General features: G+C 23.5%; 7 protein-coding genes across 7 annotated transcripts; 2 read left to right on the top strand and 5 right to left on the bottom strand. All coding sequences in view use genetic code 6, as the record gives it.

Moving 5' to 3' along the window:
* Window positions 1–303: 303 nt before the first annotated feature.
* On the bottom strand, window positions 304–609 carry TTHERM_000571689 (hypothetical protein; the record flags this gene model as incomplete). Its single annotated transcript, XM_012799766.1, has 1 exon — window positions 304–609. One exon carries the CDS (start codon window positions 607–609, stop codon window positions 304–306), a length of 306 nt encoding a protein of 101 aa, XP_012655220.1.
* Window positions 610–2241: 1632 nt separating this feature from the next.
* TTHERM_00571690 (hypothetical protein) lies at window positions 2242–3685 on the bottom strand (the record flags this gene model as incomplete). Its single annotated transcript, XM_001027675.2, has 2 exons — window positions 2242–2295; window positions 2360–3685. The coding sequence occupies 2 exons, from the start codon at window positions 3683–3685 to the stop codon at window positions 2242–2244; spliced, it is 1380 nt and encodes a 459-aa protein (XP_001027675.2).
* Window positions 3686–4427: 742 nt separating this feature from the next.
* TTHERM_000571678 (kinase domain protein) lies at window positions 4428–5242 on the bottom strand (the record flags this gene model as incomplete). The annotated part of the gene is made up of 2 exons (XM_012799767.1): window positions 4428–4455; window positions 4503–5242. 2 exons carry the CDS (start codon window positions 5240–5242, stop codon window positions 4428–4430), a joined length of 768 nt encoding a protein of 255 aa, XP_012655221.1.
* Window positions 5243–6204: 962 nt separating this feature from the next.
* On the bottom strand, window positions 6205–6807 carry TTHERM_000571679 (DOPA 4,5-dioxygenase; the record flags this gene model as incomplete). The annotated part of the gene is made up of 1 exon (XM_012799768.1): window positions 6205–6807. One exon carries the CDS (start codon window positions 6805–6807, stop codon window positions 6205–6207), a length of 603 nt encoding a protein of 200 aa, XP_012655222.1.
* Window positions 6808–8039: 1232 nt separating this feature from the next.
* TTHERM_00571680 (hypothetical protein) lies at window positions 8040–10297 on the bottom strand (the record flags this gene model as incomplete). The annotated part of the gene is made up of 3 exons (XM_001027674.3): window positions 10185–10297; window positions 8482–10086; window positions 8040–8421 (listed from the first exon to the last, which is right to left on the bottom strand). Exons 1-3 carry the CDS (start codon window positions 10229–10231, stop codon window positions 8040–8042), a joined length of 2034 nt encoding a protein of 677 aa, XP_001027674.2. The 5' UTR covers window positions 10232–10297.
* Window positions 10298–11169: 872 nt separating this feature from the next.
* TTHERM_00571670 (hypothetical protein) lies at window positions 11170–13105 on the top strand (the record flags this gene model as incomplete). Its single annotated transcript, XM_001027673.2, has 7 exons — window positions 11170–11272; window positions 11515–11563; window positions 11716–11755; window positions 12487–12611; window positions 12678–12742; window positions 12801–12891; window positions 12964–13105. The coding sequence occupies 7 exons, from the start codon at window positions 11170–11172 to the stop codon at window positions 13103–13105; spliced, it is 615 nt and encodes a 204-aa protein (XP_001027673.2).
* Window positions 13106–14223: 1118 nt separating this feature from the next.
* On the top strand, window positions 14224–15192 carry TTHERM_00571650 (hypothetical protein; the record flags this gene model as incomplete). Its single annotated transcript, XM_001027671.3, has 1 exon — window positions 14224–15192. One exon carries the CDS (start codon window positions 14224–14226, stop codon window positions 15190–15192), a length of 969 nt encoding a protein of 322 aa, XP_001027671.1.
* Window positions 15193–15222: the final 30 nt, after the last annotated feature.

Here is a 15222-nt window from a genome sequence, read left to right on the forward strand (position 1 = left end):
CTCTTTGTACTGTGAGACTTAAACTTTATAGTTAATGTAAGTTATTAATGCCATTTATAAAATTAGAAAATCCTTCTCTTTTAATTTAGCTTTTACTACCAATTTCAAAGACTAGATTATTTAGGTTTTATAAAAAGGAAAGGGCTTTAGAAAAGCTTATAATTCCAATATCTTCAATAATGTTATTTTCATAAGATTTAATTTCAATTTTTTGAAGATTAGTCATAAGACTAATGCTTTTACTTAGTTCTATAATACTCAACTTTGACATTGCTGAAGAATTTGAATGATAAATAATTTGCTTCAAGTTTTTAAAACTAGCTAAGCCTTTGCAAAATTCAACACATCCTTAAGCTTAATCAAAAAAATACTAATTTACTGAAAAGCTTAATTAACTAATAATCCCTTTTTCTCTTTCAAATTGAAGAAAATCAAAGTATTTAAGCTATAAATTTTAAGGCTGAATTAAGGGAAGGTGGTTTAATAACAAAAGATATATTAAGCTCCCATAACTTTCAACTTACAAATTTAATTTTTGTAAATTTTTTAGATTTTTTATTCCTTCAAAAACTTCTTTTGATCCTGTAATTTAAATATCGTTATAAGCATCAATTTGGAGGTGTAGTTCTTCTAATTACTTTAAATTACTCAATCCTTACCCTAAATTAATACCTCCCACTTCATCTATATTATTTGATCGTCCAATAATAAGCTTTAATGTTATTAGGTTTTAAAGCTAACCAATAGATAAGCTTAATGAAGAAAGGCCAATAGAATGAATGCTTGCAAAATCAGCAAATAGCAAAGTAAGATAATTTAACCATTTTAGGGTTTCAATTCCTTTAGATAAGCCAAATGCACCTTATGCTTCAATACTATTGCACTATAAATCAAGAAAAAGATTCTTCAAATTTTTAAGTTATTTTAAAGCTTCGCCTAAAGCTTCTACTCCTTATTGCTTTATTTATTTGTTTTTTGGAATCTTCAATTACAAATTTTGAACTACTTAGTCATTTTCAATTTTCTCGCTTTACATTTAAAAATCAGGAATGCAATTTTAAATAATTTAAGTCTACAACAAATTATTCGCAATCAAACTAAGTAGATAAATATTTGCTATATCTCCAATACCAAATTTTATTATTTTTAATTAATTTTAGTTTTTTATTTTATTTCCATGAAATTATTACTTTTATTATAAGTACATCAATGCATCCACTATGCTCTTTACACCTTTCAGACAAATAGAATTATCTGAATGCAGTTCAATATCTAATTCAGTTAAATTTATCAAATTTTTTAAACTTTATCCTATCTCATAGCCACCTTCTTCTTTTATGTTATTTCCCTTTGATATTTTAATTTTCAGAATAGTAAGTTTTGTGAGATTAGCCAAGCAATTCCCAATAGAAATACCTCCTAATTACTTAATGTTGTTATCGAATTCATAAATAAGAGAAAGTTCCTTTAAGTTTATGAGCTATGCTATTCCATTATTAATTTTTTAAGCACCCTAGCATTAAATGTTATTATTGCCTATTTAAATACTTAGCTATTCAATTGATTTCAAGTATTAAATAGCTTCACCTATGTATAAAGCTCCTTAATAACCTAAATTATTCTGTTAAATAACTAAATTAAGTTATTTTAATTGAGCAAATTATTATAAAATTTCTGAAAAATAAAAAGCTCCTTCAGATCCTAAATTTAATTTTTAAACACATAGACTAAGCTTAACTAATTTATTATCTTGCTTAACATATTGTAAATCTTTAATAAAATTTTCAAAACTAAAATTAATATTCAAAGACTCTTGTAAAAAATAGAGCAATAATATTGTGCTAGGTTCATCAATTGAAATAGATGCACTTTATAAATATTTTAATTATTTTATATTATCTTTTATCTTTTAAACAGAAGAAAAACCAATAAAATTTTATTCTTAAATTTTTAAGTTAATATTTTTTAATTAATTTAAATAAATTAAGCTATCAGCTATCGATTAACATCCTCTGCTTTAAATATTATTTGCTTTTCCAATTTATAAATTTAAAGCATAAATATTAGTCAAATTTTAAATACTTTGTCCTAAAACAAAAGCTCCTTGCTCATCAATTTTATTTTATTCAAATATTTCTATGCTCAGTTCATTTAATAACTTTAAATCTTTTAATCCTTCAAATATTCTTACAGCTCTTTCTGAATCAAGATTATTTTCTTTAAATTCTAAATTTAATTTCTTCAAATTACTTAAACTATTTAAAGTTTCACCTAAATAACCAGATGATTCGAGGTCTAAAATATTACATTTAAAATATAATTTTAAATTTTCTAAATAAATGAAAGTCTGTAAACCTACACTAAATCCTTATAGATATAAATTTTTTTAATTGTGGAACTAAAATTCGATATCTAATTCTGTAATGTTTTAATTTATCGAATTTATATTTTTTATTTAAAATTAATCTTAAAATTGTTTTTTACTAATTAAGTCATAAAATTCTTGAAACAAAGATATAAAAAAGGATTTGTAAGGAGAGTTGATATTTAATTTTAATTCCTTCATTGTTTTTTACTTGCTTTTTAAATTTTCAATAAAAGCTTTAAAACAATCTAAGCTAAGTTCAGTAGTTTAATCAATCTGGAAATTTAATTACTCTAAATTATTTAAATCTTTTAAGGAGTTAGCAAAAGACAGAATAGCTAAAGAATTTATTGTGTTTCCCTTCATAATTTTAACTTTAAGAATTTTAAGGAAAAAATTGTTCTTTATCCCTTCAGATAATTATATCAGACATTCTGAAAAAAATTAATTGCTTTCATTAATTTTAAATTCTAAAATTTCAAGGTCTTTTAAAGCACAAATAGACTTAGCAAGCATCGTGGCTCCATTGATATTTAAATTATTCTCTCTATCAATTTTAATTAATAGATGTTTTAAATTCATTTAATTAGTTATTCCTTAGCCTATTTTTAATGCACCACTCTCACTTATTTTATTTTATCCTCTAAGGTTAATTGTTAATTGAATCAAGTTAGTAAGATCATTCAAAAATTATCCAAACATTATTACTGAATTTTCATCTTTTAGAAAATCTTTTAAATTTAATTATAAGTTTTTAAGATCAGTTAAAGTTTTTATACCTTTTAGCATACATTAAGCATCAACTTATTCATTGTTAGTTCTTAAATGAATAGATTAAACTGAGTGATCTTAGATATTTTTTACGAAGTACAGTGAAGGTAAGCAAGATAGTTAAAATGTTTTTGAATTAATTAAAGGAAGATTCTATATCAAAGAAACTAAATAAACACTTGCTAATTCTGTAAAGTAGAGTTTAATTTCAGAAATTTTTGCTAGGTTTTTAATTCCATTTTGCAAATACTCAAATCCTTCTTATCCAATTTATGATTTTTCAAATATAAAATTAAGCTTTTATATATTTTTTAAGTTTACTAAAGCTTGTCCTAAGCATTTTGCACTTTTTGAACATATAAGGTTACCTTCTTTGAAAGTTAAAGATAGTTGTTTTAAATTTATTTAATTCGCAAGGGAATCTGAAAAGGCTTAAAAACTATCAAAATTAATTAAATTATTTACTGCAAACGATATTTTTAAGCATTCTAATTATTATATTTACTTAAACAGTAAACCAAGTTGCATCAAACATAAATTTTAGTACATAGAACTCTGCTCTAATATTAATTTGAGGTTGATCAAATTTTTTAGTGAGTTGAAAGGCTAATTTAATATTTCCAAGCAAGGCTATTCAAACTTTTTATTAACTAAATATGTTACTGATAGTTTTTCTAGATTTTTTATATCCCTCAAATATTAAATGAGATCTAAATTTTCTATTTTTTCAAATTAATCTATTCTCACAATTAATACTAAGATCTTTAATTAAGTCAATTTTTGAATAGCCAACAATAAACATTTTAATCCAACTAAACTTATCAAATTCTCAGAAGAAAGATCTAACTTAAATATTTCTAATTAGGTAAATTATTAAATTCCCATTTATAGCTAATAAACATCCTGAAGAGTAGTAATATTATTTTTAATTTGAAACTTTAATTTAAGACTTTTTAAGGTAAGCAATTAAGCAAAGCATTTTCCGATATAGCCTAAAGAAGCAAATTTGCTGCATATATATAAGTCAAGATATTTTAGATTTTTAAGTCCTTAAAAAGACCTAGTAAATAGTTATTCTAAATCTTTACAATAATTCAAATTTTTTATTTGGAGTTATAAATTTTAAATTTAATTATTGTATCTCAAACCTTCTGATAGCCTAAACATTTGAACTAAGTCTACATTATTTATATCAATTTTTAAATTAATACTTTTTTTATTAAAGTAATAAAATCCTCCACCAAATTTTAAACGTTTATTAGATAATTCAGATTTGAATGAAAGATGAGATTCATTTAATTAGTCTAGCTATGTGACAACTAACCCTAAATTTTTTAAACTGTCATCATCAATATAGTTTTAATACCCTATATAAAGATTCAAATTTTTTAATTTTGTTAAAAATTTTAAGCCCTAACTTATGTAATTTAATCCATCTCCTGTAATGTTATTATCTGAGCCTATATTAATGATTAAAAACTCTAAATTTTTTTAATTTTATAGTATTACACCTAAGCTTTAAGCACCTTCTTTACCTATTTTAGATTGCCATCCTAACGAAATGTTTAATTATTTTAAATTTGGTATGAACTATAAAGCACTCTCTACTTTCTTCATGAAAGAAGAACCTAAATTAACATTTCTTTAAAAGCTTAAAATAAGAGTTTCCAAATTTATTAAAGTTTTAATTCCTTCCATCAGAAATGATATTCCATCTAAAATATTATTTCTACAAATACAAAAAGACAAAGATTTCAAAATTTTTAATTTTTCAAAGATTTCTCCAAATGATTTTATACCATTTGTATCAATTTCATTCAATCCTTGTATTTCAATAGATAAATCTATTATATTATTTTATTTACCAATACTTTAACTTATTTTTGATAATCCTAAGGAACTTAGATTATTATTCTAACTAAACACAAGTTTTAAACTTTCTAATTATTAAATTTATTCAATGAAATTCGAAATAACTGTAGCTCCTTTATCTCCAATAAATAAATCCTTCTGAAATTATATATTGATTACTTTATTATATTCAATTAAATGTATTTCTTTTAATGATTTTAAAACAATCGATTGATTCTTTAAGTTTGATTACATTTTGTTTATTGATTAAAATATTTTCTTTTTCTAACTTAATATTTTTAATCTAATTTTTTTATTTAAAAACAATTTTATTATTTTAATTGAACTAGTTTTTTATTTACAATTAATTATTAAAATTAAACTAATTAAGCTCCAACAAAATAACTATTATTTCAATTCATATATAAAAGCAGAAATTAAAAACAAAAATTAAAGAGTTAACACTAAAAAAAGTTTTGATGATTTAATGAAAAGTTCTATTATGAACTAAATTTATTTACAAAGATTATTTTGTTTAATAGAAATAAAAATTGAAGCGAAAATATTAGGAGTTAGATTTTTAAGAAAATAAATAAAGTAAAAATTTGTTTTAATTTTAAAAACAAGAATTGACTTAATTATCTCAGCTTCTTTATTATATAATTGCACTTATTAATTTTTAATAAAAGATTTTTTTAGAAAACTTTGATTTAATTTCTATGTCAGATAGGTAATCGGTTTAATAAATTTTTTTTTCGATAAAGATATTCATAAACAAAAAAACAAATCTATTGATTTGAGATTAAAGAGTTATTTTATGGTGAGAGTAATATTAAGAAAATTTTAATTAAACCTTAATTGAAATCTTGATTACACAATTTAAACTGGCATTTTTTGTCTAGCAGAAGTATTTTATAAAAATATACATAGTTTATATTGATTATAATTATCAAGATAAGGAGTAAACATAATCAATATAGAGTGTAAGAGCACTTTAAATAAGTAATCAAATAAATCTATATAGATCTAAAGCTTTTTTAAAATTAATTAATTTTTATTTTTTCATGTGATTGAAGAATTTTTCGAGAACTTTTTTTTTTGGGTTAGATTAAAAGAATAAAACAAAGAATCCGATAAATTAATTTGAAAACTTTATATGAAAATAAATAGCAAACACTTAAGATTTTATATATTCAAAATTTATTTTTATTGGTTAATCAGTTATTGTTGTGATGGTATCTGTTGAATAATTTAATAAGGAGGGATTCTTCTTCAGCTTACTTTTAGTGAGCTTTCAAAGATTCCTTATCTTCAGGCCAAGGGAAAGGTTAATCATGAGAAAAGATAGAAGTGTCGAGTTACCAAGGAGTACCACTCCACATAGCCCACCAAGTATGATCTTCGACTTCACAACCACTATTAGGGTGAATAAGTAAATCATATCCATTTCTATTTTAAATAGACCATTGAGTAACAGCTTAGAAATGTTCAAGAGGGACAAATGCTGACCATTGAGCAGTCAAGAAAGGACCAGCAGGTTCGTTATCAGGATCAAACATACATAAGTGATCTTAGTGGAAAAGGTCAGTGCAGGGAGCACCAAGAACGTTGGCGAAGTCTTTAATGAATTAGTCACGAATTTTAAAAGCTCCTTCAACACTCTTTTGGCTATTTTACCAGTAAAGAATGTGAATGTGCCAGGATTTTATAGGAGCAGGGGTTGGTTCAAAGCAAGTGATATTTCTTTCAACTTAATATTTAGTTGGGTGAGCCAAAGCAAAAGCTACAAGAGCTAATAAGCAAATAGTGAATTTTTTCATTTAATATTTAACCTAATTTATTAATTTTTGTTTGATAATTAATTATAATTAAAGATTCAAAACATGTCCTATAATTAAAATAGTTAGCAAGCCATCATAATTTGACAAATTTTTATTTTTTACTATAAAATTTCTTTTATTAATCAAACCTATAAATTTGATAGCTAAAATTACACATTTTTTAATTAAAAATATCTATGTGTATATGAGTGTATGAATTAATTAAATAATTTATTATTTATTCTTTGATTTTCAATTCAATATCTTTTTTTATATTTTTTTCCTATACATACTGATTACTTACTTACTCTGTAAATAAAGTTACAAACTTTTTTTCTCTCTCACTTTGATTCTTTATTTACATTTAATAAATTTTAGAAATCCTTAAGAAGTTAAAAACTTTCTGTTATAATAATTTTAAATTAAGTAACAGAGCGAATATTGTAGAAATAATGTAAATCTTAGTTTCATTTTTCTAAACAATATTCATATAAATATTCGTAAAATATAAATAAATTTTTTTTTTTAGCCAAAGCTTATTTTCTTACTCTAAATTAAATCAATATAAATTTTTTGATTTTTTCTAATAAAAGATTATTTAGAAAACGAGATATTAATTCTGATGGAGCTCAGCTATTCTATTTCTTTTATAAATAAGCAATATTTTTTACATTTAAAACTAATTTTAAAGTATGAAAAAATGTAGTAAAGTATGTGCCTTTTTTTAGAAATTACAAGAAACAATTTAAAATATTATATTTCTTTTTTTTAAATATAATTTAATAAAAAGTTTTATTATTTTTTAAAATAAATAAATTATATATGAATATAATAGTTACAATTAAATAATACCGTATAAACTTCAATTAAAAAAAATAACAGAAAGATATTACTGTATACAGACTATATATTATAGGGCACTTTTTTCATCAATATTTAGGAGGAAAAACCCATAATCAAAGATAATTGATGGTATATAGAACAAAATTTATCTATTAATAAAATCAAATAATTATTTTTCTTAGTTTTTATTTTAATTTCTTAATTTTAATAAACTAAAATAGAAAAATAAATATTCCTTAATTTGAATTTAAAGATGAAAGCTTTTTAAGTACCTAAGATTTTAATTTTGAGAAGTTTTTATAAAAATTGCTCATTTTAATTTGAGATTGGAAAAAGAGAAAGATTGTTTTATTTTTTATTTATTAAATTTTAAAGAGTCATATTTTTTATCACACAAGATTGATGTTGTTTAATTAAACTAAAGCCTAAAATTTTCCACTTTTATTCATAGAATATGGCATTTTTTATACAGGGAACTCTTTTTTTACTTAGTTTTGCTAGTTGTTATTTGAGTTACCTTTCTTTAATTTTTACATATTTCTATTACTTGCTTCTTAGAGGACTTAACTTTAATTTTTTTTCAATTCAACCTTGAATTTATCAATGTTTTCTTAATTAGATGTTAGCCCAGTGTGGATAAGCAATTATTAGTAATTATCTTCTGGTTCGTCAATCTAATTTAATTAAACTGTGTCATCTTCCATTGTTTCTAAAGTTTTTTACAAGTTGTCATAGATGCAGTGTTGTATTTTACTTATTTTATTTTCTGTGCTATTTATTAATAAATATCGAAAATGAAAATTGAATAATGACAAAAAATATTTGAGTTACTTTTTATAAACTTTTTAAATTTCTTGAGATTGCTCAAAAAGCCTTTATATTATTCTAAGAGATTTTTTTTCTTTATGCATAGTGGGTGATAAATCCTATTTAATGAAATCAAAATGATATAACCTGGATTCATTTGAGCTGCTCTTTTATCGTTTCTGCTAAGAGTTTGGTAATTAATTTAATTTATTTTAGTTATTAATAGGAGTTATACAGCCATAATAAAATTCTGTTTTATTTTACTTTTAAGTTTACTAAAGTGTTTAAAATTTAGATTTCTTTTCTAGTGAAGTTTCTCCATTATCATAATTTATCGAAAAGCTTGAACTATTTCGAGAATTAAAATCTCTATTGTATTTCTGGTTTCTCTAATCAAATAAACTATTGTTAGCAGATGAATCTTCTTCTAATTTAGAGCAGAATGATTTATTTTGTTTCTCAGAAATATTTAAAGGTTCAAGGATTTATGTATTTTTGAGATTTGCTTGATATTTACAAGCAAATCCACTATTATTTTTAATTATTTATAATCCATTCAGAGAAGAATTTATTGGTTTGTATTTTTAATTGAATCTTTTTTAAATATTTAAATTTAAACCTTTTTCACTTACATCATATAACGAGGATAAATCCGTATGTATATTATAAGCATTAGGTGAATTCTCTGGTTCAGTTTACAATATTTTTCTATGATTTTTTATACAATTACTATCATTTTAATTAAGATTGTTATCTTTTAAGTTTAAATTGCTATCTTTTGAAATAAAATTATTGTCATTAGAATAAGTAAAATTGTTAGATTTCGGAGTAAAATGATTATTCTTTGTAGGTGTTTTAATTATAGAGTGTCTTTTATATTGGACTTAAATATCTGAATTTAAATTTGATAAATCTGATTAACAGACTTTATCAATAGTTTATCTACTTTCTTCATCTTATTATTAACTAGGATTAACAGAAAAAACTTATTTGCTTGCTGCATATTCTTCACTCACAAATTTACCTCTATCTGAGGATTAACTTAGTTAGTCATCAGAGTCACTTAAAATATGAAAAATAGATCTTTTTTAGCCCTTTTTGTTTTTTTAATTGTTTTTTATTTTTATAGAATCTATTTAATTATCTATACTAAACTTAACTTTTGAGTGTTACTATTCATCTTTTTTTGATGATTTGGTTAGTGTTTATTGACTAGATTTGTAATCGTTAAGAAAGCTTTTTTATTTGCTAATATTTTTGCTTTTTCCTACCTATGATTCATTCAAAACTGACTATTAATTAGATTAACCACATTTTTATTATTTTTTATATTCGTTTTCTTCGATTGAGCGTGACAGTGCTCCTTTATCGAATGAACTAATTCTATTTTTATTGATAGCTCTAGGAAATATTTTTTACATTTCTGCATAATAATTATGAACTTCTTTTGTTAATTCTTAGTCAGTTGATTTATTTTGATCTAAAATTTCATTTATTGTCTTTGATTTAATGTTTTCTAAGAGCTTTTGATATTTCGACTATGCCAGAGACTGCTTTTGTATCTCTTAAAGTACATTAATTTATCTTAAATTGGATTGGTTTCTGCTAGAATTTACGCAATCAAAAAACCTAACAATAACATAATTTTTCAGTTAAAACTCAGTGAAATAAAAAATAATTAAGTATATAAAAATAAAAATATTTTATAATTTTTAAACTCATTTTACTTGCCATGGTGAGAGAAGTTATCAATAATAGGCTTTCTAACATCCATTTAAGCGTTAAAATTCCTATCAACTTTTGATAAAACTATCTTACTTACTTAATTAATTAAATTTTATAGTGTTTTTTTAACAGAGAATTAAATTCACGAGCATATTCTTAATCATTAAAATATGACTAGAAATAAATAATAAAAAAATTAATTTGTTGGTGTTAATTATCTAGTTATTAATTTTCTAAATACTTATTTTTTTGCATGATTCTAAATTTGTTATAAATGATTTTGGCAAAAGAAAATTACTATTTTAACCAAACATAATTTTATTGAATAAATTTAAAATTTGTTTTTGATTTATTAAATTTATTTTAAAATTTGAGTTAGACAAATATTTCTTTTAAAGAAGTAAAATTTAAGGATTTATTTCTAATACAAATTTTAAAACTAATCATAAAACCAAAAACTTAAAAAAGAATATTAAATATTATAAAAAATTAAATAAACAAAATTTAATTTTTTTTATATAAATTTATTAATATAAATAAAACAAAGAAAATGAAGAATGCTTTTTTACTTGTTAGTTTGTTTGTTTATATTTATTTGTATATTAAGAGATATGCAAATATACATACAACACAGTGAGTTTATCTATCTATTTAGCAGGTAGTCTTCTAACATGAAATTAATTCATAGAAAGAGAAGAAGAAAAAGAAAAGAAATGTACTGCAGAGAATGAAGAAAAGAAAGATAAATAGATAAAGGAAACATAATGATTTCTAAATATTTTTATTTCGCTTTATTTTCTTTAGCTTTATTGTTTGCTTGTATATTTGTTTATTTTTTTTTTTGCTTCTATGCATATTTCTTCTTTTATTTAATAGTTAATTTTTACTTGAGATTTTGAAAAAAAAGAAAGAAAAACAAAGGAAGTAAATATTAATAAATCAAAAAAGATAAAACAAAAAGCCAATTAAAAAGAAAAGAGAGAAGAAATGTCACTCCACGAAAAGATGTAAACCGATTACCTTTGGGTAAAGGACCACTCTCAAGCTGATTCTTGGGCTAAGGCTAGAACTCACGGTTACAACTATATTGGTAAATTTTTTAGGACAAATAAACAAAGAACCTTTTATGGATAAAGAGAAAGATACGAGATTTAGATCCTTCGTTCTCACCATTTTCACTATCTGATAAAAATAAAAAAAATTCATAATATAGAACAATAAATAGCTTGCAGATAAAAAAAATATAAATATTCAAACAGATTTTATTTATCATTTATGACAGCAATTATAGATAAAAGGTTGTTATTAATATTCTTTTAAATATGAATATAGCTCATACCGTTCCTAACAAGAAGGAGAGATACGAAATGATCTGGAGAAGGTATAATTACAAATATTATTTATAGAAATTGATTACAATTTATAGGAAGTTTTAAAGATTGAAGCAGTTTAAAATAATCAATAAAACTAGAATTACAAAAATATTATCTCAATAGCATTACTAATCACTCTTTTTTATTAATATCAAAATAGCATGGGTAAATCTACCGATTGGGAACTTGAAAAGTTCAGAGTAAGAAATTATTTGCAATTATTTTTAAAGCATCAAACATTATTTTCAAAGGGATATCAAAAATATTGCATAAGCAAATTCACTAAAAGTTATTTAGGGAATCTTTTTATGAGAAAAACGATAAAGATATAGATAGGCTTTTGCATATTAAAAAGTCAAACAAGATTATAAACAATCAAGCAAACATATAGGAGGATTTATTTGTTACAAATATCTTTAGTGTTTTTACTTTGTTCGAAATGATAAATAGATAAAAATTTATAGCAGATACAATAAAAAAGAAAATCTTTCTTTTCAATGCTTAAATCTTAAATAGAAATGTTCCCACTTTCGTTAATTTCATTTGGGAATAAACAATATAAAATAAAATAATTTAAATGTAAAAATCGCTATAAAATATTGGATTTAATGTTAATTTTAGTAAAATAAATAAACAATTATTTAAATGGCTTAATATATTTTAAAGGAGAAATAAATGATTAAAACTGTTCTAATCTTTAATAATGGTATCTTAAGATATTTTTAAATAATTCAGTTAAATTATGTGACTAAATATTATATTCATTCAATCATATAACCCCTTAAGAGAGATAGTTTTGATTAAAATTCTCCATCAAATAGATATTTGCTTTATTTAAAAAAAACAATATAATTTTTTTCAAATCCCTATGAGAATAAGAAGCTTTAACATATTTTATTATTGCTGTTACTAATTTTTAATTTAACTATAGTTAGGAAAGAAGTTCCCTGATAGAGGTAACAAGAGAAGATGGTTTAAGAATCTCTTCAGATTGATTAAGAACCCTATGGGTTACATTTTCTGGAAGACTTACAAGGCCAGATTAGCCAAGCCTTCGTAATTATTTTTGAAAACATGATTTATTTAGCTTGATAATAACTAATTATACCTTTATTAAAATAGTCTCATCGTTACCTCCATGTTCATTGGTTTCACTTTGGGTTTCATCAAGCTTAAAGCTTAATCCAGTAAGCTTATACATTGAAAAAATTCAATTAAGCTAAAGTTATATTTATTAACAATTAGTTGCCTACTCCAAGAAGCAATATGCCACCTTACGTGCTGGTAAGAATATTGAAGGAAGTGGTCAAGTTCATTTCGGTTATCACGATCAAAAGTAATAATTTTAAAATTTAATGTGAATGAAAAATTTGTAATTAACCTTAATTACTTAATTATTTTTAAAAAGATGGGGCATGCCTGCTATTCCTATGTTCTAACTTATGTACTACGAATTACCTGGTAACAGTATCGTTGTTAACCCTTGCAGAAACCAAAACTACAGACTTTACTTCGAAATGAGAAAGAAGTTGGGAATCTTACCTGCTTGAGAAATAAGTATTATCGAAACTTAAGTAGCCTCTCAAGGGAGTTTTAGAATTAATTGTTTTAAAATCTAAACTTCTACTGGCTTTTAAAGTTTAATAAAGTGGCAAAATCGTTAATTATTTATTCTTCACGTTTCTTTAATTTTATGTGTGATCGTAATATTCGTTTTGTCATTTCTGATTTTTTCAACGAGACATTCAAAATTTTCATTTTTATTATTTATTTTTCACAATTAATAAATAAAAAATTATCAAATGTGTAAATAAAATTCATGCAAAAATCCATAATAAATAATATTTTTAATAATACAATTATATTTAAGTTAATAAATTTTTATCAAAATCATAAAAAATAATATTAAACAATTTGCAAAAAAGCACACAAAAAATTTGCTTAGCTATCCAATATGTTTTATTTTACAATTTGCTAACAAATTATTGAGTGAGTGATGGAAGAGAAATCACTATTTGATAGTAAAATTAGGAGAATCTTAAGATTTTTTATTTTTAGAATTAAATTGGTACATAGAAATTTTATATAAAAAAGCTCTACGCATATCTAAGAATAAATCATAATAAAAATTGAATAAATATTAGATACTAATGAGTATTATTTAAAAAGACTTTTCTTATCAAAAAAGTTGAATAAATCTTTAATGTTCTTGTATTACTTGACTACTTATCAATTTATATAAAATTTTATCTTAACTTAATAACTCACTTTTTGATAAATAATTTATTAATTGAATAAATGAATGAATGAATGAATGAAATCACAATTTCAATTAAGATTCTGTTTATAAATAAATTGTTTTGCAAATGAATGAAATCTATTGTTTTTATAATGAATTACTTAAAAAAAAAAAACATATTAAAGTATAGGCTCTCATATATCAATCTCATTCAATCTTATATAGATACATTCATTCATTTATTAATTCATTTATATTGATTGATTTCCTTTTGCAATTATATTGCGTTTGCAAGCAAGCAAATCGCAAATCTGAATAAAATATAAATCAAATAGTTTTGCAAAGAAATTTTTCGAAAGAAAAAATTATAAAGGCAGAAAAAGAAGAAAAAAGCATAAAGTATATTAAAGAAAAGATTCATAACTAGATATGAGTTTATTAGTTGTTTCAGGTGCAAATAAGGTTGGTTAGGGTATCATCCGTGGATTACACAGTTCCGGTAAATATGAAAAGATTGTTGTTGCAGACGTATTCCCTAAATACTACTATCTCGAACGCTATTTGCGTTTTAAGGATACCTTAACCCAAAATAAGACCAAGCTTGAAGAAGTTAAATTGACTGACAAGACCGATTTAGAGTCTGCCATCAAGAAAGCCAGTCACGTAGTTTATGTTACCCACGATTATTACTACAATGTTCCAAGCAAGTTAAATTTGATCAAGCATACCGCTACTCTAAGTAGATCTGCCGGAGTTAAGAGATTAGTCAATGTCACTCCTGTAGAAAACGATCATTATGGCGAGTCTCAAGCCGTTCTTGCAGCTACTTAATCAGAAAACGAAGCCAGAGTAGCATTCCCTGGATTAGTTGAACTTAAAACTGATTTGACTTTTGGTTAAGATTCCACTGTTGTTTCTGAATTACTTACCCGTCTTGCTTACGGAAAATCTATTTACTTTAAGCCTTCAGCTCATCGTATTTCTCCTGTTCACACTTTGAATGTAGCTGAAGCTACCCAAAGAATTTTGGAAAATAATTCTCTCTAAAACCTCAGATATGTCGCTAGAGGTACTGAATCTTTCGACTGGAATACCATTATCAGCACCCTTGCCGCTGCTATCGGTAAAAATGCTAATCTTAACTAAAACCCTCTTGAAAATATAATCTCACCTCTTTCTGATAACATTGTCAGCTAAACTGTTCACCACCACCACTACCTCAACTTGACTCGTTTCATCAATCAATATTAGGAACCTAAGCAAACTGAACACCACGAATTAACTAATCTTGGTGTTAATAACCTTGTTAAATTCTCAGAATTCTATAAACCTAATTCTGTTTCTACTTAAGATTACTAGATCAAGACTGGTCTTTCTCACTGGGCTCACTGCTTGTGAGATATTTATTAATTAGATAAAAAGCAAGCA

This window comes from Tetrahymena thermophila, assembly GCF_000189635.1.
Source record: "Tetrahymena thermophila SB210 genomic scaffold scf_8254431, whole genome shotgun sequence".
In the NCBI taxonomy this organism is placed as follows: domain Eukaryota; phylum Ciliophora; class Oligohymenophorea; order Hymenostomatida; family Tetrahymenidae; genus Tetrahymena; species Tetrahymena thermophila.